The 20,661-nt window shown below is 42.9% G+C and overlaps 1 protein-coding gene across 4 annotated transcripts in view; it reads left to right on the forward strand.

The window, feature by feature from the left end:
* Window positions 1-20,661, forward strand: part of SAMD4A (sterile alpha motif domain containing 4A) — a 235,499-nt gene that overhangs the window by 139,435 nt on the left and 75,403 nt on the right. For all 4 annotated transcript variants that reach the window (XM_032624896.1, XM_032624898.1, XM_032624899.1 and 1 more), the window contains exon 3: window positions 11,726-12,244. In XM_032624896.1, coding sequence (XP_032480787.1) covers window positions 11,726-12,244 — 519 coding nt within the window. The remainder of the gene's footprint in view (window positions 1-11,725; window positions 12,245-20,661) is intronic.

A 20,661-nucleotide genomic window follows, 5' to 3' on the forward strand; every position in this document is an offset into this window, starting at 1 on the left:
AGTTGTCTGCATACTCGTCAGGCCAGAGGTCAGAACTGAGGCAAGTGGTAGGGGGAGTTGGCCTGTCTTATGTGCCCTCAGGGGTGGGGCAGCCTCAGACCCATGAGAGTTAGTAATTGCCAGGAGGAGGTCAGAAGCCTGAAGGTGAATCCCAACCCTAACTTGAGATTTCAGGACTAGTTACTGCTGACCTGGGTCCTTCAGGAGCAAAGGAGACCTCCCGGATTGCCCAGCCATGCTGGTACCCAGGAGAAAAGGGACCAAAACGAAAGTCCCCATTGAAGAGACAACAAGATCACTTGGCAGCAGTAAGGGATTATTACAGGTATCTGCTGGGGTCAGAGGTGTCTGGTTCTTGCTCTTTGAGGACGGTCAGGTGCCTATGAATGACCAGCCCCTAACCACCATCGTACATTCAGAGAAAGCTGGTGGTTATAATGGTCTATGGAGTCCACTACGTAGATCCTTGCCTTTTCTAGTGAATTCAAGGGGCAGTAGCATTTTTGAGTGATTCTTTTTACCAAGTAACATGAAGCTCCCTGTACTAGTTAACTATTGCTATATGACAAATTACCCCAAAACTTAACGGCTTCACATAATAACGTTTATCTCACAGTTTTCTGAGGGTCAGAAATTTGAGATGGCCTTGCTGGGTGGCTCTGGCTTAAAGTCTCTGGCAAGGTTGCAATCAAGGTATTGAGTAGAGCTGGAGAATCCACTTCCAAGGTGGCTTACTCACATGGCTGGCAAGTTGGTGCTGACTGTTAGCAGGCGGCCTGGGTTCCTCCCCATACGGCGGCCTCTCCTGGGGCTGCCTGAGTGTCTTCATAATTGGAGTGGCTATAGCTTCCGCCAGAGGGAGTGAACCAAGAGAGTGAGGTGCAAGCTGCAGTGCCTTTTATGACCTAATCTCAGAACACCTCCCTCACATTCTGTTGGTCACATACAACTGTTCAGATTCGGTGTTGGGGGAGAGTACACAAGGGCATGAAGGCCAGGAGGCAAGGATCCGTGGGCACCGCCAGCCAGCAATCACCCTCCTTGAAAATAGGGAGGAGGTTTCTATCTTCTAAATCCTTTGTATCTGCTCAAAGCACCACTTGCAGCACCACTTCCATGTTCTCTGGGGTCCCCCATCACAACTGGTCTAATCCACATCTCTTGCAGGGCTCCACCAAATTACTGGGATGTTTCTTTAGCCATCTCTAGCTCAAGAGGATCCCTTGGGAGACAGTAGGCAAATGCAGGTGCCAACACAGGAATCCCATTGTTTGCCATGTTGGTTTTTGCTATTTTCCCCCTACTCTTTAGGTGCCCTCTCAGCTCCCATCCCTACCAAATGCATGGCATGTGGTATTCCCACTGTCCTCGGTCCCTGATTTGTGCAAAGATGCAGTACAGTTAGAAGCCTTTATTACATGACGTGTCTAGGATTGAGTTTGTAATGCAAATTCTTCCAGGGAGCTTTTGACCATTTAAGACCCACTGTATTCCTGCCTTTTAGCACATTTATTTAACCAGTACTTCTTGTACGTGTGCATTTAATTTCCAGCCATTTCTCGCATGAGCAAATTGCCTAAATACACTTGTGAGAAACTCTTTTATGGTAAATGTTATTAAACTGAAAACAAGGGTATAATAAAATAACAATTTAAAGGTAATTTACTAACAACTGGAGCGCTTAAACATTGACATACCATTGTGTAGTATTAGTACCAGACTTGGCGGGTTTTTTTGGTTTTTTGGGGGTTGTTTTGTTTTTTTGCGGTGCGTGGGCCTCTCACTGCTGTGGCCTCTCCCGTTGCGGAGCACAGGCTCCGGACGCGCAGGCCCAGCGGCCATGGCTCACGGGCCCAGCCGCTCCGCGGCATGTGGGATCTTCCCGGACCGGGGCACGAACCCGTGTCCCCTGCATCGGCAGGCAGACTCTCAACCACTGCGCCACCAGGGAAGCCCCCAGACTTGGTATTTAAACACATTCTTTGTCACTCCAAGAATCACTGGGACAGCTTCCTAATCCTCATGGTCTTTAATTATAGCTCTTTCAAGATTTTTTTTACTACTCCTATGTCACTGGTTTATAAATTATAAATCATTAGCTTTTACCCACATAAAACATCCAGAAAACTCTTATTTCTGCTGCTTATCCAGAGAAAAAGAAAATATTCAGAGAAAGTAATAGAGATGAGTTGGCATCATTGAACCTTATTGTTCTTGGACTTCCGTTCTCTCGACTGTCTACTGACTAGAGTGATATTGGGGTGGATAATAACAGAAACTACATCACAAAAGTGATCGATTAGTTGACCGTTTTGAGGATTCCTGGGTCTTCCCCAGTAAGGAGAATTCCTTGAATACACATCTCAGTAAAGGCTCCTTCTGCCTGGAAGGTGGTGTGGATGACACAAAGAAGGCCAGTGGGCAGCTGGGCGGGACCTGCCATTCCTATACCAAGTCCCTACATGCAGGGCCTGGCTTCTGTTTTAACGTGGAGATTCTCACTCTTGTCAGTGCTCTGGGGATACTCCCCCTGAGAGATTGATTCAGCCAATCAGTGCTGGCTGATTAATTTGCCATAAGGAGGGACCTTCTGTACTCAAAGGAGCCAGAGAGACTAGATGTTCTCAAAGTCCATATAATCAGCACAGGAAGGCCTCCACAGGAAGCCATCATCAGAGACCATTTATTAAGTTGTCCTGAAAAATCATCATCACAGAATCTAGAAATCCCTTGTCTGTATGGTCAGTTCATCCTCTCCCTAAAGGTACCTGGGGAGCTAAATCATAGTCCAAAGGTTGTTTGGTGAGTGGATAACCAGGATGAGGGAAGCTAAGTGAGGGGAATGTTTAGTGGCAACAGGTTAGCTTCATGAGTCCAGCTCAGAATGGGAACGACCTTGCACTAAGGACTGAATTACTAGAAGCCAGAGGGCTAAAACTTGCTTTTTCCTAGAGGGGTACTTAGATAGGTGTATCAGTTATCTTTACCCCAAACGTAGAAGCTTAATACAACAATAAACATGTTATCACACACAGTTTCTCGGGCTCAGGAATACAACGCAGTGTCCCTCAAGATGTTCTCTGGAGCGTAGTCACCCGAAGGCTTCACGGAGGCTGAGAGTTCTGCTTCCAAGTTGGTGCTGCAGGCAGCAGGGCTTAGTTCCTTACTGTCCCTACTGGGTGGCTTGAGAGTCCTCGCAGCATGGCAGCTGGCTTCCCCCAGAGTGAGTAACCCAAGAGAGAGCAAGATAAAAGCTGCAATGCCTCTTCTAATCCATGAAGTTACGCACTGTCACTTCTGCTACATTCTATTTGATAGAAGTGACTCATTAACCCCAGCCTGCTCTCAGAGGGAGTTGATTGGCTCCACCTTTTGGAGAGGACTGACAAAGACATAGTGGACATATTTTAAAACCACAAAAGGTACATTATCCTCTGTACCTTCTTTTTTTCTACACTTCCATAGCCGACCCAACTCTTCTGCTGATCCATGTATTCTTAAAATTTTTTACATTATTATATTTGTAAATATAATGTACATATAAACATTTTAGGGACTTCTCCGGCAGTCCAGTGGTTAAGACTCCACCTGCCAATGCAGGGGGTGCGGGGTGGATCCCTGGTTGGGCAGCTAAGATCCCACATGCCATGGGATGCAGCCAAAATTTTTCTTTTTTAATTAAAAAATTTTTTTAATTGTATGTGTAATTATATATTATATAATTATATTTTAATGTATTATATAATTACATGTGTAGTATATAATTATATATGTAGTATATAATTACGTATGCATTATAAATATTAATATATTTAGCTTATAGCCAAGCTCTTCTAGTATGATAGTCATTGTGTATCTTTATGCTAATTTGCATACCCCCATTCTGCCACCTCCCTAGCTGGGGGACCTGGGGCAAGTTACTTGACCCCTCTGTGCCTCTGTGTCCCCATCCGTAAAGTAGGGCTGTAATAGAACCTGTGTCATAAGCTTCGTGTGAGGATTAAACGAGGAATTACATGCACAGAGCTTAGAAGAGTCCCTGGCACACAGAAAACATTCAGTACACTTAGCTCTCAGCATGGCAGCTGGAGCAGTGGGAGAAACAGTTTGATCCAGTAGGTGTAGTTAGCCCTCTGAAGGCCATCGTATTTCCATGTTCCCAGAGGCAGTAAACAAAAGTCATAGCTGTCTTTGTGGCCATGCCACAGCCCTACAGCATCCAAGCCCTGTCCCGAGGATAGAGAAAAAACCTTTTCAGGCCTGGAAGGGACCAAGGGTCAGCAGCCTCTTTGCTGTGCTTGTTCCTCCTCTGGATCCCAGGTTAATCCCTGCCAGAGAGGGCTTACCTGGAGATAACATGTTTAGTTTGTACTCTGAGTCCTATTTATTGATAAATTTTGTTTTTGTTCCTAAGCTTTTTTTAGGCTGACCTTTCGTGGAAGGGTAGAATATCCAAACAGGGAAGTAACCTCGCAAAAAGCTAGGGAGTTCCTCAGCCTCAAGGATTTGTATTAAAGGTTGTTCCCAATTTTTTTTTTTCTTTTTTGCGGTACACGGGCTTCCCACTGCTGTGGCCTCTCCCGCTGCGGAGCACAGGCTCCGGACGCGCAGGCTCAGCGGCCATGGCTCACGGGTCCAGCCGCTCCGCGGCATGTGGGATCTTCCCGGACCGGGGCACGAACCCGTGTCCCCTGCATCGGCAGGCGGACTCTCAACCACTGCGCCACCAGGGAAGCCCCCAAATTTTATTTTTAAACATACATTTTTCAGGGTATACGCTGGCTACATGTGATCAGTGTTGGCGTTGGACATAGATCCATCTTCACTTCAGGCCCTTTTGCTTCTTGCCAGTGTCTCTTTAGTTCCTTGGGCTTAATGAATAGATTTTATCTTCATCCTAAGCATGTTCATAATTTAAAACATGCCGGGTGTTTGCTGAAAAGGTATTGATGAGAAAGTTAGAACTGGTGCTTTCTTCATCTCCCAGAGCAACTTTAAAAGAAAGGCTGTATACCTAGTGGAATGCATGAGGGTTGTCTTGTGTCAGGTGGCAATTTGCTAAATATAGGGAGCTTGGAGGGACCTGCTGAGGTCATCTGTGCCCTCCCACCCACCTTCGGCATCTGAATGTCCCCAGCCCTGTGCTAGCCAGTTCAATAGTCACCAGCCACACATGGCCTCTGAGCATTTCAGCTGTGGCTAGTCCAAGTTGAGATGTGCTGTCAGTGGTAAAGTACACCCTGGATTTAAAAAAAAAAAAAAAATTTATTGAAGTATAGTTGATGTATAATATTGTGTACGTTACAGGTGTACAGTATAGTGATTCACAATTTTTAAAGGTTATACTCCATTTATAGTTATTATAAAATATTGGCTACATTCCATGTGTTGTACAAGATATTCTTGTAGCTTATTTTATACATAACAGTTTGTACCTCTTAATTCCTTACCCCTGTACTGCCACTTCTCCTTCCCTCTCCCCACTGGTAACTACTAGTTTGTTGCCCATATCTGAGTCTGCTTCTTTTTTTAAATTTTATTTATTTATTATTATTTTTTGGCTGCGTTGGGTCTTCGTTGCTGCAAGGAGGCTTTCTCTAGTTGCAGCGAGCACAGGCTACTCTTCGTTGCGATGCGCGGGCTTCTCATTGCGGTGGCTTCTCGTTGCGGAGCATGGGCTCTAGGCGCATGGGCTTCAGTAGTTGTGGCTCATGGGCTCTAAAGCGCAGGCTCAGTAGTTGTGGCGCATGGGCTTAGTTGCTCCGCGGCATGTGGGATCTTCCCGGACCAGGGCTTGAACTCGTGTCCCTTGCATTGGCAGGTGGACTCTTAACCACTGCACCACCAGGGAAGCCCTGTTTCTTTTTTATTATAGTCACTCGTTTGTTGTATTTTTTAGATTCCACATAGAAGTAATATCATATAGTATTTGTCTTTCTCTTACTTATTTCACTTAGCATAGTACCCTCCAAGTCCATCCATGTTGTTGCAAAATTTCATTCTTTTTTATGGCTGAGTAGTATTCCATTGTATATATGTATTACATCTTCTTTATCCATTCCTCTGTTGATGAACACTTAGGTTACTTCCATACCTTGGCAATCATAAATAATGCTTCTATGAACATTGGGGTGCATGTATCTTTTCAAATTAGCATTTTTGTTTTTTTTGGATATATACCCAGCAGTGGAATTTCTGGGTGATATAGTAGTTCTATTTTTAGTTTTTGAGAAAGCTCCATACTGTTTTCCACAGTGGCTGCACGAATTTACATTCCCACCAACAGAGGGTTCCCTTTACTCCACATCTTCACCAACATTTGTTATTTGTGTTCTTTTTGATGATAGCCATTCTGACAGGTGTGAGGTGATATCTCATTGTGGTTTTGATTTGCATTTCCCTGATGATTAGCAATGTTGAGCATCTTTTCATGTGCCCATTGGCCATCTGCATTTCCTCTTTGGAAACATGTTGCCAATTCTTTAATCAGATTGTTCTTTTGATGTTGAGTAGTATGAGCTGTTTATATATGTTGGAAATTAACCCCTTATTGGTCATATCATTTGCAAATATTTTCTCCCATTCAGTAGGTTGTCTTTTCATTTTGTCAGTGGTTTTCTTTGCTCTGCAAAATCTTTTAAGTTTAATTAGGTCCTATTTATTTATTTTCGCTTTTATTTCCTTTGCTTTGGGGGATGGATCCGAAAAAGTATTGCTGTGATTTATGTCAAAGAGTGTCCTGCCTATGTTTTCTTCTAAGAGTTTTATCATCTCTGGTCTTATATTTGGTCTTTAATCCATTTTGAGTTTATTTTTGTATATGGCATTAAAGAATGTTCTAATTTCATTCTTTCACATGTAGCTGTCCAGTTTTCCCAGCACCACTTATTGAAGAGACTGTCTTTTCTGCATTGTATATTCTTGCCTCCTTTGTTGTATATTAATTGACCATATGTGTGTGGGTTTATTTCTGGACTCTCTATTCTGAGCCATTGATCTATGCATCTATTTTTGTGCCCGTACCATACTGTTTTGATTACTGTATCTTTGTAGTATAGTCTGAAGTCAGGGAGCATGACTCCTCCAGCTCTGTTCTTCTTTCTCAAGATTGATTTGTCCATTTGGGGTTTTCTTTGTTTCCATACAAATTTTTTAATTATTTGTTCTAGTTCTGTGAAAAATGCCATTAGTATTTTGATATAGATTACACTGAATCTGTAGCTTGCCTCGGGTAGTCTGAAGTGCACCCTGTATTTTGAAGACTTAATACAAAGAAAATGTAAAATGTTTCATCAGTAATTTTTATTGCTTACAAGTTGAAATAATATAATGATATAATGGATTAAATAAAATATATCATTAAAATTAATTTTACCTCCTTTTTACTTTTCTTTTAATACTAGAAAATTCTAAATTGTGTATGCTCACATTATATTTCTATCTGACAGTGCTTCTCTGGACCATCTATCTCTATTCTTCAAGCCCCGGGGTTGGAGGTTGTAGAGACTTCCTTGGTGACTCCTTTGAGTCTTTTGTCATTCTGGCACTTCACACTCAATCTTATTCTCTCTCTCATGCTTCAATTTGAACACTTCTGCTTCAAGTAGTTGACTGTCCATCTCCTTATGAAATCCCTACTTGAAAAAAGTCAAGTATCTCTTCATATTGTTCAGTTATAAGCCCATTATTTTTTACCTTTGACTTTCTACCTCTTTTCCAACTCTGATAATATTTTAAAATTTTATTTTATTGAAGTATAGTTGATTTATTAATGCAGTGTTGTGTTAACTTCCACTGTACAGCAAAGTGTTCAGTTATACATACACACACACACACACATGCACATATATATATACTTTTTCATATTCTTTTCAATTATGGCTTATCACAGGATATTGAATATAGTTCCCTATGCTATACAGTAGGATCTTGTTGTTTATCCATTCTATATATAATAGTTTGCATCTGCTAATCCCAAACTCGCAGTCCACCCCCCCCCACCCTTGGCAACCACAAGTCTGTTCTCTATGTCTGTGAGCCTGTTTCTGTTTTGTAGATAAGTTCATTTGTGTCATATTTTAGATTCCACATATAAGTGATATCATATGGTATTTGTCTTTCTCTTTCTGACTTACTTCACTTAGCATCATAATCTCTAGGTCCATCCATGTTGCTGCAAATGGTATTATTTCATTCTTTTTTGTGGCTGAGTAGTATTCTATTGTATATATGTACCACGTCTTTATCCGTTCATCTGTCAATGGACATTTAGGTTGTTTCCTTGTCTTGGCTGTTGTGAATAGTGCTGCTGTGCATAGAGTTGCATGTATCTGTTTGAATTACAGTTTTGTCCAGATATATGCCCAGGAGTGGGATTGCTGGATCACATGGCAACTCTATTTTTAGTTTTCTGAGGAACCTCCATATGGTTTTCCATAGTGGCTGCACCAATTTACATTCCCACCAACAGTGTAGGAGGGTTCCCTTTTCTCTACACCCTCTCTAGCATTTGTTATTTGTAGACTTTTTTATGATGACGATTCTAACTGGTGTGAGGTGGTACCTCTTTGTAGTTTTTAAATTTTTTTTTAATCTATTTATTTTTGGCTGTGTTGGGTCTTTGTTGCTGTGCACAGGCTTTCTCTAGTTGCGGCTAGTGGGGGCTACTCTTCATTGACGTATGCAGGCTTCTCATTGCAGTGGCTTCTCTTGTTGAGGAGCATGGGCTCTAGGTGCACGGGCTTCAGTAGTTGTGGCATGCAGGTTCAGTAGTTGTGGCTTGCGGGCTCTCGAGCGCAGACTCAGTAGTTACCGTACACAGGCTTAGTTGCTCCACGGCATGTGGAATCTTCCCAGACCAGGGCTTGAACCTGTGTGCCTTGCATTGTCAGGCAGATTCTTAACCACTGCACCACCAGGGAAGCCCCCTCATTGTAGTTTTGATTCACATTTCTCTAATAATTAGTGATGTTGAACATCTTTTCGTGTGCCTGTTAGCCATCTGTATGTCTTCTTTGGAGAAATGTCTATTTAGGTCTTCTGCCCATTTTTCGATTGGGTTGTTTGGTTTTTTTCGTAATTGAGTTGTATGTGCTGCTTGTATATTTTGGAAATTAAGCCCTTGTCGGTCACATCACTTGCAAATATTTCTCCCAGCCTGTGGGTTGTCTTTTCGTTTTGTTTATGGTTTCCTTTGCTGTACAAAAGCTTGCAAGTTTGATTAGGTTCCATTTGTTTATTTTTGCTTTTATTTCTATTGCCTTGGGAGACTGACCTAAGAAAACATTGGTATGATTTATGTCAGAGAATGTTTTGCCTGTGTTCTCTTCTAGGAGTTTTATGGTATCATGTTTTATATTTAAGTCTTTAAGCCATTTTAAGTTCATTTTTGTGTATGGTGTGCTGGTGTGTTCTAACTTCATTGATTTATTTACATCTGGCTGGCTATCCAACTTCCCAACACCACTTGCTGAAGAGACTGTCTTTTCTCCATTGTATATTCTTACCTCCTTCCTTGAAGATTAATTGACCATAGGTGTGTGGGTTTATTTCTGGGGTCTCTGTTCTGTTCCACTGATCCACGTGTCTGTTTCTGTGTCAGTACCATGCTGTCTTGATTACTGTAGCTTTGTATCAACTCTGATAATTTTTAATGACCTTCCCTGGGTCATCTCTGGTCTCTGTTTTTTTTTAATAGATCTTTATTGGAGTATCTGGCCTCTATTATTTTTAAAACTTGGTATCTGAAACCACCCAGCATGGCTCTAACATGGGCCTGACTACTGCAGAGACAAATAGAAGGAATTATTTCCACTATCAAGTACTTGACTGGTCCTTTTGATATATTACCTCATTTAATCCTATAACACAAGGAGGGACAGGTGCTCTTGGTAGCACTCTTCACTGATGAGGGAGTTGAGGCTCAGAGAGGTTGAGTAACTTACCGAAGTTCCGTTGCCAATTAGGTGCCAGAGCTGGGATTCATGCCCATGTGTGCCTGAGTCTGAAGCCCACATTCTTTCATGACCTACCATGTCTTTCTTTTCATTGAATACACCCCTTCGTCTTGAGAGGCCTTATCCTACACAGCTGGTGCATTTGTAGCTTACGGTCAACACTGACTCTGGAGCTTGTTCTGGTATGTTTGTGCGTCACTAGAATTGTGAAGTCCTTCTGCTAAATTCCAGAAATGCCTTTTCAACCCTGTAGATACTTTGTGAAAGGCCTAGCCCTTCTACAGTCATCACTGGGCCAGAGTTGAGGTGTTCAGGTGTTCGGAATGACTTTTCTGGAGGGAGCTTTCTTTCCTATCATCCCAGGCCCCATGGATAACTAACAGTCTCCAAAACAAGCTACTTTTCAAAGGCCAGTTAAGGCAATTAATCCACGTTTACCTAACGGCAAAAGATTTGTGTTTTGAATAGTAGGGAATAGGAGGGGTTCCTTGGGAGAGTGTCAAAAACAAATCTTTTCATGGATGAACCTTGAAGACATTATGCTAAGTGCAATAAGCTTGTCACAAAAGGGCAAATACTAGAGGGCTTCCCTGGTGGCGCAGTGGTTGAGAGTCCGCCTGCCGATGCAGGGGACACGGGTTCGTGCCCCGGTCCGGGAGGATCCCACGTGCCGCGCAGCGGTTGGGCCCGAGAGCCATGGCCGCTGAGCCTGCGCGTCCGGAGCCCGTGCTCCGCAACGGGAGAGGCCACAACAGTGAGCGGCCCGCGTACTACAAAAAAACCAAAACAAACAAACAAAGGGCAAATACTATATAATTCCACTTAAATACAGTAACTAGAGTAGTCAAATATATAGAGACAGAAAGTAGAATGATGGTCATCAGGGGATGGGAGAGAGAGTGAGGAGTCAGTGTTTCGTGGGTACAGAGTTTCAGTTTGGGAAGATAAAGATCTGGAGGTGGATGGTGGTGATGGCGGCACAGCAATAGGAATGTACTTAATGCCACAGAACTGTACACTTAAACACGGTTAAGATGGCAAATATTATGTATATTTTATCATAATAAAAATAACCAAACAGATCTTCTATATTTAAAGAAAAATAGCTTGCTTAGCATGTGTGATCAGAGGTGCCACTGGAGCTAAGTCTTGGGTCTATTGTTCATTCTAGCTTTGAGATCACAGTCATTTTCTGGGTCAGTTTCTCATGAGGAACGTGCAGGCGTACTTCACCGAGCTGAGGGGTGTCCTTTTTTCCCTGACAGATTTCTCCATCTAGGAAGTTTTACCAACTTCAAACAAATGCCCTTGCCAGGGCTTCGGCCACTTTCCACAAATGTCTGGGGAAGGGAAAGCAGCCATACCTTCGCGGACTCCACTATATGAACCCTTGATTATACTCACTTTTCCATGGAGGTTTTCTTATTCCTTCTTCACCTATCTGAGGGTATGCCTAGACTTTCCTAAGAAATAAAATGGCTGTAAATTGTATTTGTTTGTACCGAAGTGGTCATAACCTCTTTGGAGACCTGCATGAGAATTAGATTGAGCACCCAAACATCTCAGAGCGTTTGTTTCATGTTTCATTGAAGTCCTTGTCCCCTGACAACCCGAGGTCAGTAATCCAACTCAATGCAGAGGCTGTTTGGAGAAAATTTATGCAGGGTACATAGATTGAGCCTCTAATCCCCAGGAATTTTCTTTACAGTGTGGTGCTTGGTGCCGCTGTGGGTGTAATTGCTTATTTGCCCTGCATATTTTCTTTTCAGGAATCATTAACCAATGGCAACAGGAATCCAAGGATAAAGTGATTTCCCTCCTGTTAACTCACCTGCCTTTGCTGAAGCCAGGAAACCTCGACGCGAAAGTAGAGTATATGAAGCTGCTGCCCCAGATCCTGGCGCACTCCATCGAGCACAACCAGCACATCGAGGAGAGCAGGCAGCTGCTGTCCTATGCTTTGATCCATCCGGCCACTTCGCTGGAAGACCGCAGTGCTTTGGCCATGTGGCTGAACCACTTGGAGGACCGCACGTCGACCAGCTTCGGCGGCCAGAACCGAGGCCGCTCGGACTCTGTGGATTATGGGCAGACGCACTACTATCACCAAAGACAGAACTCCGACGACAAGCTTAATGGGTGGCAGAACTCTCGGGATTCTGGGATTTGCCTCAACGCCTCCAACTGGCAGGACAAAAGCCTGGGGTGTGAGAATGGCCACGTGCCCCTCTACTCCTCTTCATCCGTCCCCACCACAATCAATACGATTGGAACCAGCACAAGTACAAGTAAGTCCCCGAGAAGCCCTTTAGCGCAGTCTGGTTTGGCGACTTGCTGTGTGTGGCGTGTCCCACTGGGAATGTCTGCTCTGAGTACCCTGTAACCCTGGGAGAGAAGGGCTGATTGGAATTGGCTGTGGGAAAGGGCTCTTTGGACCCCATGTTTGTTGTTCTTTCAACTCTGGAAAGAGAAAAATGCTGGGCAGCTAAAAATGATTGATGGTCCAAATTCGGGTTACAAATAGACCAAAAAAAAAAGAAAAAATTAAATGAGACAGATTAAGTGGTGAAAGAAGGAAACTTCCTGTTTCCACAAACAGAACACCTTTCACCCGCTATCTTTCACCTGGGGTTTTTGGATTTGCCGAGACACTGAGTTCCCGTGTGATTCTCTAAACGTGATTCTAACCCATGGTTAACCAGACAGCCTCATGGGCTTTGTGCATTTTCCTTTCTTTTCACTTCTTTTGTTTCTTTTCCTTTCTTTTTTTCTTTCTTTCTTTCTTTTTTTTTTTTTTTTAAATTTCACCCTGGAATGTTCCCTCCCTTGCATCTCCTGGTTTTAATCCCCAGTTGTCAGGGTCACTTTTCCTCCTGAGCAGGGGGAGCAGGTTTGCTAACTGAGAATGCTGCTCTGTGCTGTGGCCTGCTGTGGATGCTGTGGCCTTCTCTTGCTCAGTCTAACCCCTTAGGAGAGGTGGGGCGGGAATGGCTTTGCAGGAGCGGAGAGCAGAGGACACCCTCCTCCTCTTTTGACCACTAAAGCAAAGTACTCTGCCCACAGCTGGGACCAGGGCCAGGAGTCCTCCTCTCTATGGCTCCCCACTTAGGCTGAGCAAAGTGACAAACATGCCACTGGTGCTTCTGTAAAGTGGCAATGTGGGAGAGTGGCCTGCCATTAAACAGAGTTCCCTGATGCTAGTTTGCATGTGTCCCTGAAGACAGCGTCAGTGCATAGATAACTTTCTTGGGGAAAAGCTTTTGCGGTTAGACCTCATGTGCCTGTTAACATGCAGGAACCCCCAATTAAAAGATCTGAGAGGATTAAGGATTGTCAGTGACAGTTTCTTGGCCTCTACCTCCACTCGGATCTTTTGGCTAATGGGCCTTTTTAAATGGCTCTCTCAAATACGTAAGAGTGTTGAATTTTTACTACATTGATTGAAACAGTACTTTAGTGGAATAATCAAAGAAGTACTTAAGATACCGCATTGATAACGCCACAACGTGAGAGTTTAAAATTCTTTCGTCCATTTTTATATTTAGATCTTGATAATTTTCAAATTTGGGGAATTAGGTGATTATTGCACCATTAGTTTATTGTGTAAGAGGTTCTGGTGACAGTTTTTTTCACAGACTAGTAATCCAGGGAACAGTTTCACTAACCTCTGTGTGACAGAGAGTGATGGCTTGAACTATTCAAGCAGACACATGCAGGCTGGGATGACAGAGCTTCTTGGCCAGAGTTTCCTGGGTCGGTGACCCAGAATCCAGTAATTGTTACAAAACTCTTCGATAGCTGGGAGAGATGCGGGCTCTGAGCTTCCTACCCTCTCAAAACTTGGTCTTTTGTATTTTAAGGGGTTGAGTTTTATGTCATTTGTCTTGAAATTAGTCTTGGGTCATCACATTTCCATCTCTGCTGATTTACACATTCCGGGGTCTTGATAAGATTAATACAATTTGAGATGGTTATCAGATTGTAGTCAACAGGCCCTTTTATATTTCACTGTGGCTACCTCACCCAACAGAGGGGAGGAAATGCTTAGATGATTGTCATGGCCTCCTAGGCCTTTGAGCCCAGTGTAGTACTTGAGCTGAAAAGGACTTGGAGGTTTAACAAGGTAACTATATTACGTATCTTGAGAAGAAAGGGGTTAGAGCCCCTTTTCAGAGCATCAGTAAAGAAGATAAGAGCTCAGATCTCTCCTCAAGAAAGTTTCATTCAAACACTTAGGTCATATCAGCACTTGTATTTCAAGACCATCCCTTTAACAAAACATTAATGTCATTGCTTTATCCCTCTGCATTGTCGATGGTGGTTAAATTGTGCTTATCAAAACTGCAATCCCTTGGGTCATTCATTCGCTTGTGCTTCTATCAAATATCTCCTCAGCACCTGGAAGGCAGCTTGACAAAGTGGGCAGGACAGGGACTTTGGTGTCACTGCTTCCTGCATCCAAATCTCAGACCTGAAATTAGCTAACTGCAACTTGGCTGAGTTACTTCACCTCTCTGAGCAAGGTCCCCACTTGTAAAATGGGAACATTCATGATACCTGCCTGCGAGGGTTGTGGTGAGGGTAAATGAGATTATGTACGTAAATGCCCAGCCCTGGCCAGGGCTGGCAACAGTAAGCGCTCAGTAAGTGTCTGCTAAATGAATGAGAGAGACTGGGCAAGACAGTGAGAAGCGAAGCGCTAGCACTAACCCCCAGACTCTGTGCCCTCATTTGCATTGTATCTTTCTTGAGCCCAGACCATGCAGCATGGTCTAGGGGGACTTGAGTCTGCTGTGACCATTTCACTGCAATAGAAAATGGTTTGGCCTTGTCTTCAGATGCCAAGATAGAAGAGTACCAACTTGTTTGAGGAAAAGCAAAGAAGGTTGCTGGCTGAAAAAGAGTGAGTGAGGTAGACAGCAGTGGGAGAGGTTGCAGAGGTAAGAGGGAGGGAGACATCCTACAGGGTATTGTGGGCCATTGCAAGAACTTTGACTTTTGCTCTCAGCAATCCCATTGGAGGATTTTTGGCAAACGAGTGATGTGATCTGACTCATGTTTTAAAGGGACTGTTTTGGCTGCTGTGTTGAGTAAGAATAGATTGTACCAGGACAAGGACAGAAACATGAAGACTGGTTAAGAGACTATTGCAATAATCCAGGCAAGACATTGATGACTTGCACCAGAATGGCTGCAGTAGAAGGGGGGAGAAGTGGTCAAGTCTAGATGTATTTTTGAAAGTACAGCCAAAAGGATTTCCTGACAGAATAAATGAGTTGTGAGGGGAAAAATTCAAGAATGACTTCAGGGTTTTTGCTTACACAACTTGGAAGGATGGTACTGCCATCGGTTGAAATGAGGAAGTCGCTATGATTGAGGAGGTTTGGGGGTAAGATTGGGAGTTCAGTTTCATATATGGTGAGTTTATACATCTGTTAGACAATCAGAGATGTCTAGTAAGCAATTGGATATATGAGCATGCAGTTTGGGAGAGAAGACTGACCTAAGATAGACATCTGGGAGTTCAGCACATGGGTGATATTTAAAGCTATGAAACTATGAGATGAGATTACCATAGTAGAGATGCAGATAGAGAAGAGAACCAAGGGCTGAGTCTGAGTACATCAATATGAAGGCTGGGAAAAAGCAGAGGAAGCAGCAAACCAAGGAGAAACCATTGAAGTTGGAGAAAACTCAAGTGTATATATGTGTGTGTGTGTCAAGGCAAATGAAGAAAAGGTTTCAAGAAGGAAAAGGTGATCAACTGAGTCAAATGCTACTGATAAGTCCAATAAGATGAGGAACAAGAAGTGACCATTGCATTTATCAAAGAGAGATCTTAGAGATCAGTTGGAAGTGCTTCACACATGATAGGCATTTAAGGGACGAAGAAAGTTGAGTTAGTGATTCCAAAGAGATAAGAAACAAGATAGGGAGAGAAACTAGCTATAAGCTTGATTTTGGATGTATATTGACTTTGAGAAGGTGCTGGCACATTGAGATGGAGAAAATGATACATTAAAAAATAGATGATGAAAAAAAAATAGATGATGGAACCACACAGATTTTTTGAAGGAAGGGATTAAGATGAGGCTAAGAGTAGAGGGCAAAACCTATGTCCTAATCTAACAAGAATCAACCAATTTTCATCCATTTAGACAGAGGAGAGGGTACCTTTTATTGATTACAGAAGTTAAATCAAATGAGAGCTCACAGGATCTTTGAGCTGGGGCTTTTCTTCCATGAGATAAGAGAAGAATGGGTTGGGACAATTGAGAGTCTATGAAGCGTCATTTTGGAGAGCGTCAAGGTGTTCCAGACGAGAGGGGAGAATCTATTTTCAGTACCTAGCCCTCCTTTTAAGGCCACTCAGGGGTCTGATGACTGAGAGCAAGAATGTGCAGGTTCTTCATCATGAGCCTGTGAGACCAGAAAGGACCAAGGTATTGGCTGTCACAAATCATGGCCTTTGTATCGACCATCACAAGCAATTCCAAATACAACATGCCTAGAACCTGGCTTAGCACCTTTAGGTTTGCTTTCTGTCTCAAGTGTTCCATAGAGAAAGGAAACTGTCCAGGAAAAGAACCATCCAGGTTTTCTTAAGAGCCCACAGAATTTCACTGTGGAGAGGTCAGTGCCACCTCCATTGCCCCAGACTGACTTTCTAACCGTTTTCTACTCTTCACTGGCAGAACTTGACCTGGGAGAAAACTATGTGCTGCAGTTACAAGTGAAAGGAACTTGTTTCTATTCAAATCATTGCCAATACATGATTTTTCTTAGCATTCTTTACATTTGGATTTGAAAACGTGCCAACCTCTGCTAGCCTAGACTGAGGCAAGAACTCAGAGACTTTGCGTTACAGAAATTATTCCACAGTGCTCCATTTGAACTGCCCAGTTCTCCTACAGTCTCACGGTGTAGCTTGGAACCTTAGTATTTCTTTTATTAATCTAAATTGATTTTTCTGATGATAAAAGCAATACATTAAAATTTGGGGGGTACCATAGATCATGAAAAGTAAATTAACAGTAATCACTGCATCGTGCTTACTACATGGGGTACTCTTCAAAACGCTTTACATAAATATTAGTTCATTTAATTCTTATAATCCCACAATGTGGCTATTGCTGTTATTCCCATTTGACAGATAAGGAAACCGAGGCACAGAGAGGCCAAGCAACTTGACCAACGTCACAGACCATCCAAGTCTTGTACCCCAAGTATGCTTGCTTTGCACTGACTCATATACTGAGCATTCTGTGTCCCAGTTCTTGGTTGACATATTTGCCTCCCCTTCCTGATTATGAACTCTTTGGGGACAGGGGTTTTGTCTTCTTTATCCCTCTTTCCCAGCACCTTGAACACCCTCAAAAAGTCACAGAAATGTTGGAGATGGCAAATTCCTGGCACGTGTTTAGCTGCCACTCTCCTGTGGTAGAGCATCTCTTAGATAATGGCTGTCTCCTGCTAAGCCCAGATGTGGCCTCTGAGTCCTCCTCAATATGCCCCTCAAGGCAGCCGCTATAATTCAATAAGAGATGGCATGTGAGCTGAAGCCTATCTGCCCGCCCTGCCAGAAACGTCTGCTGAACAGTAGGGACTTAATAAATTCCTGGGCTCACTAGGCAGTTGTTCACGAAATTAATGAATTTCCAAAATAAATAAGAAAGTGTCCTTGGGAATTCACTAAATATTTGGCAATAACATTGATCATTTAGCATTCTGTCATCATCCTGACTTACGTTACCAACTTGGTCTCAATACTAACGGACTTTTAGTAACATACTGTGATCTTGATTGTGGAGGTAGTTATATGAATTTATATAGGTAATAAGATGTGCAAATATATACCAAAAAAATAGTGTGTACAAAAACTGCTGAGATCTGAGTAAGGTCTATAGTCTTGTTAAGGGTGTCGTGTTAATGTCAGTTTCCTAGTTTTGGTAATACACTACAGTTGTGTAAGATGTCATCTTGGGCAATGCTGGGGGGATGGGTACATGGGACCTCTCTATGTAGTATTTTTGCAATTTCTTGTAGATCTGTAATTATTTCAAATTGAAAGTTAAAATGTAAAAACTACTGGGGCATCCTGTGCCTTGATATTTCTTGGACTTGGATCCTTGTCTCTCAGCCTTCCTGCAGGGTGGAGGGTCCATCCCTTCATGGAAAGGATGGCTGCTGGGCCCCAGAGAGCCAACACCTGAAACAAAACTACTTCAGCAGGGCAAGGTGAAAAGGAGGAATGTTGTGGGTCTCAGGAAATGGGGCTCCTTTGGGAACCCTGAATCTGCAACTGAAAAAAAAAAAAAAAAACCAATTCCATCAGCCCCTTAGGCAGCCAAGGCCAGCTCTTTCAAAGATACCCGTTTGGCGCAAGATGTCCTTTTCTCTCTGCCCTTAACATTTTCTTACAAGGCTGCCAGCTACTTCGAGCTCATTCCAGCCATCCTGTAAAAAACCATTAGAACACAAATATTCAAGGGGAGGAGAGAGAACACTCAACTTTGGGCAGGCCTGATAAGAAGAGGTCTTGGCAAGTGGTCTCCTGGAAACTGAAAAGAGGGGCAAGGCTTGGAGACCTTGCTTCTGCCTTGCAGGCTGCAGGTCATCCCCATCCTAAGCCTTAGGAGCCACTGGTGTCCTTTGGAGTTCCTTTAAAATTTTCATGGAATTATTTTGTCTTTTACCAACAGACTTTCTTTCTTGGTGGAAAATTTCTTCCTCCCCAAAACGTAGCCAACCTGGCATGTAACTGAAAAATTCCCTTAGATCCTTAACCCCTCATTTGCTCTTCAAAGAGGTAACTCTAGTTGCTTTGCTTCCTTTGAGAAGCATTTATAACAGCTGGCATGATATATTTTTAGCTTCAGCTTCCTTCCCCTTTGGGGGAACCTTTTTTTAAATATGGCCCTGGCCTTCCTGATATGACATTGTGAAGATGGCTCAGTGATATCTCAGAGGACCCAATATTGCCACTGCCTGATCCTTCTCCTGTTTCCAAGAGTCCAAAGGTTTTACAGGACGGTGCTTTTCCTCACTGTGTCTAGTGTTTGTTTTCTGGGGCTTGGGGAAGAACAATCAGAAAAAACACTATAGTAAGCAAGAAACCTGCTAGTTTATTATGCATCGGAAATCCCGCTGCTTGGGAAAAGTCAAAGACCTCCATGGTACACATGCCTTGGGTCATGAGGCTGTACCATCCGGCCCCTATCCAGGAGGAGTTTTTTAGACTCTAATGACAGTGAGGGTTATTAAACGCTAGATGAGCTCCAGAGGAAGGCAGTAGTGTTTCTAATTCCCCACTGTACTTCAAAAATAGGATGGATTCTGGCTGGAATAAATGGCTTAAATTGGACTAGCCTGGAAGAGGGGAGGAAGAAGATGAACAGCCTGGCTCCTTTAAGACTTTTTCTGAGCCCTGTAGTCTTAGAATTTCTATTATTTCACAAGATTTATAGTCTAACAGTGGCTACTCCACGAACAATGGGACAAAAAAGTCTTCTAATCTTGCATTTATTTATTTTTTTTCTTTTCTCACTTTTAAGACTTCTGGGGACAAACTCAGGTTACACTGAGGAAAGATGTATCACGAGTGTAGCTTATCTTGGATGTTGTTAACATTAAGCAAATTAAACCCTTGAATTTCATGGTGACAGGTGAGGGTAAATTTTAGTAGAAGCAATTACTATTAATCTGAGGTATATTTCCTAACTCTTGAACACTGTAGGTATCATTCCTCCCATCACCTACCCCCACCCCAGTCCTCGACATTCTGTTAGGTAAAATACGGTCTTAGAAAATCTCAGGTGTAAGTCAAGTAAGAGAAGGGATATGCAGATGGGGAAGTGAGGTAGGCAGGGGGCTTCCAAAATCTGGAAAGTGCTATAAAGGATTTTTGTGGATTGGAGAAAGGCTAAAACTCCCAACATACCCTGGGATAATCATTCTTTGCCAAAAGTCTGGACCATTCCCATAGACAAATTCTGTGGCTACAATTAGAGAGTAGAGCCAATGAGAGCACAGGGTTTGCTTTAGAGATTTGTTTCACAGCCAGCCTTGCTGAGATGTATCCTTTTGGAAAAGCCCAGCAAAACCCATATGGAGCTAAAAATTTATAACAGATTATTTTATACTTTAGCCTTCTCCTTTGCACAGTAGGACATTGCAATGCAAAGGGAATTATAAGGCTATAAGTGGCATTTTAGATATTCAAGTTTGGGGTATGATTGATGAGGCAGTCTTGATCAAAATCAAGAACTTGGCTTTGAAGTCAGATGTCTTGGTTTTAAATTCCAGCCCCACCAATAACTGGGTATGTGACCATGGACAAGTTACTTGACGTCCAAACCTCCTTTCCTCATCCATAAAATGGGAATACATTTCGGTAGGAGATCTCTTAATTGGCTTGATAGGGTGGATGGTTGATGTGTTAATTGCAATAGCTGTTTAAAGCAGGAAATCATAAAAAAGGCTTAAGACCTTAAACATATTGTTTTAACTTAAAGTGTAAATACATTCATGTGCCATCTTTTTTTTTTTTTTTTTTTTTTTTTTTTTTTTGCGGTACGCAGGCCTCTCACTGTTGTGGCCTCTCCCGCCGCGGAGCACAGGCTCCGGACACACAGGCTCAGCGGCCATGGTTCACGGGTCCAGCTGCTCCACGGCATGTGGGATCTTCCCAGACCGGGGCGTGAAC

Source organism: Phocoena sinus, chromosome 2, assembly GCF_008692025.1.
Source record: "Phocoena sinus isolate mPhoSin1 chromosome 2, mPhoSin1.pri, whole genome shotgun sequence".
Taxonomy (NCBI): domain Eukaryota; kingdom Metazoa; phylum Chordata; class Mammalia; order Artiodactyla; family Phocoenidae; genus Phocoena; species Phocoena sinus.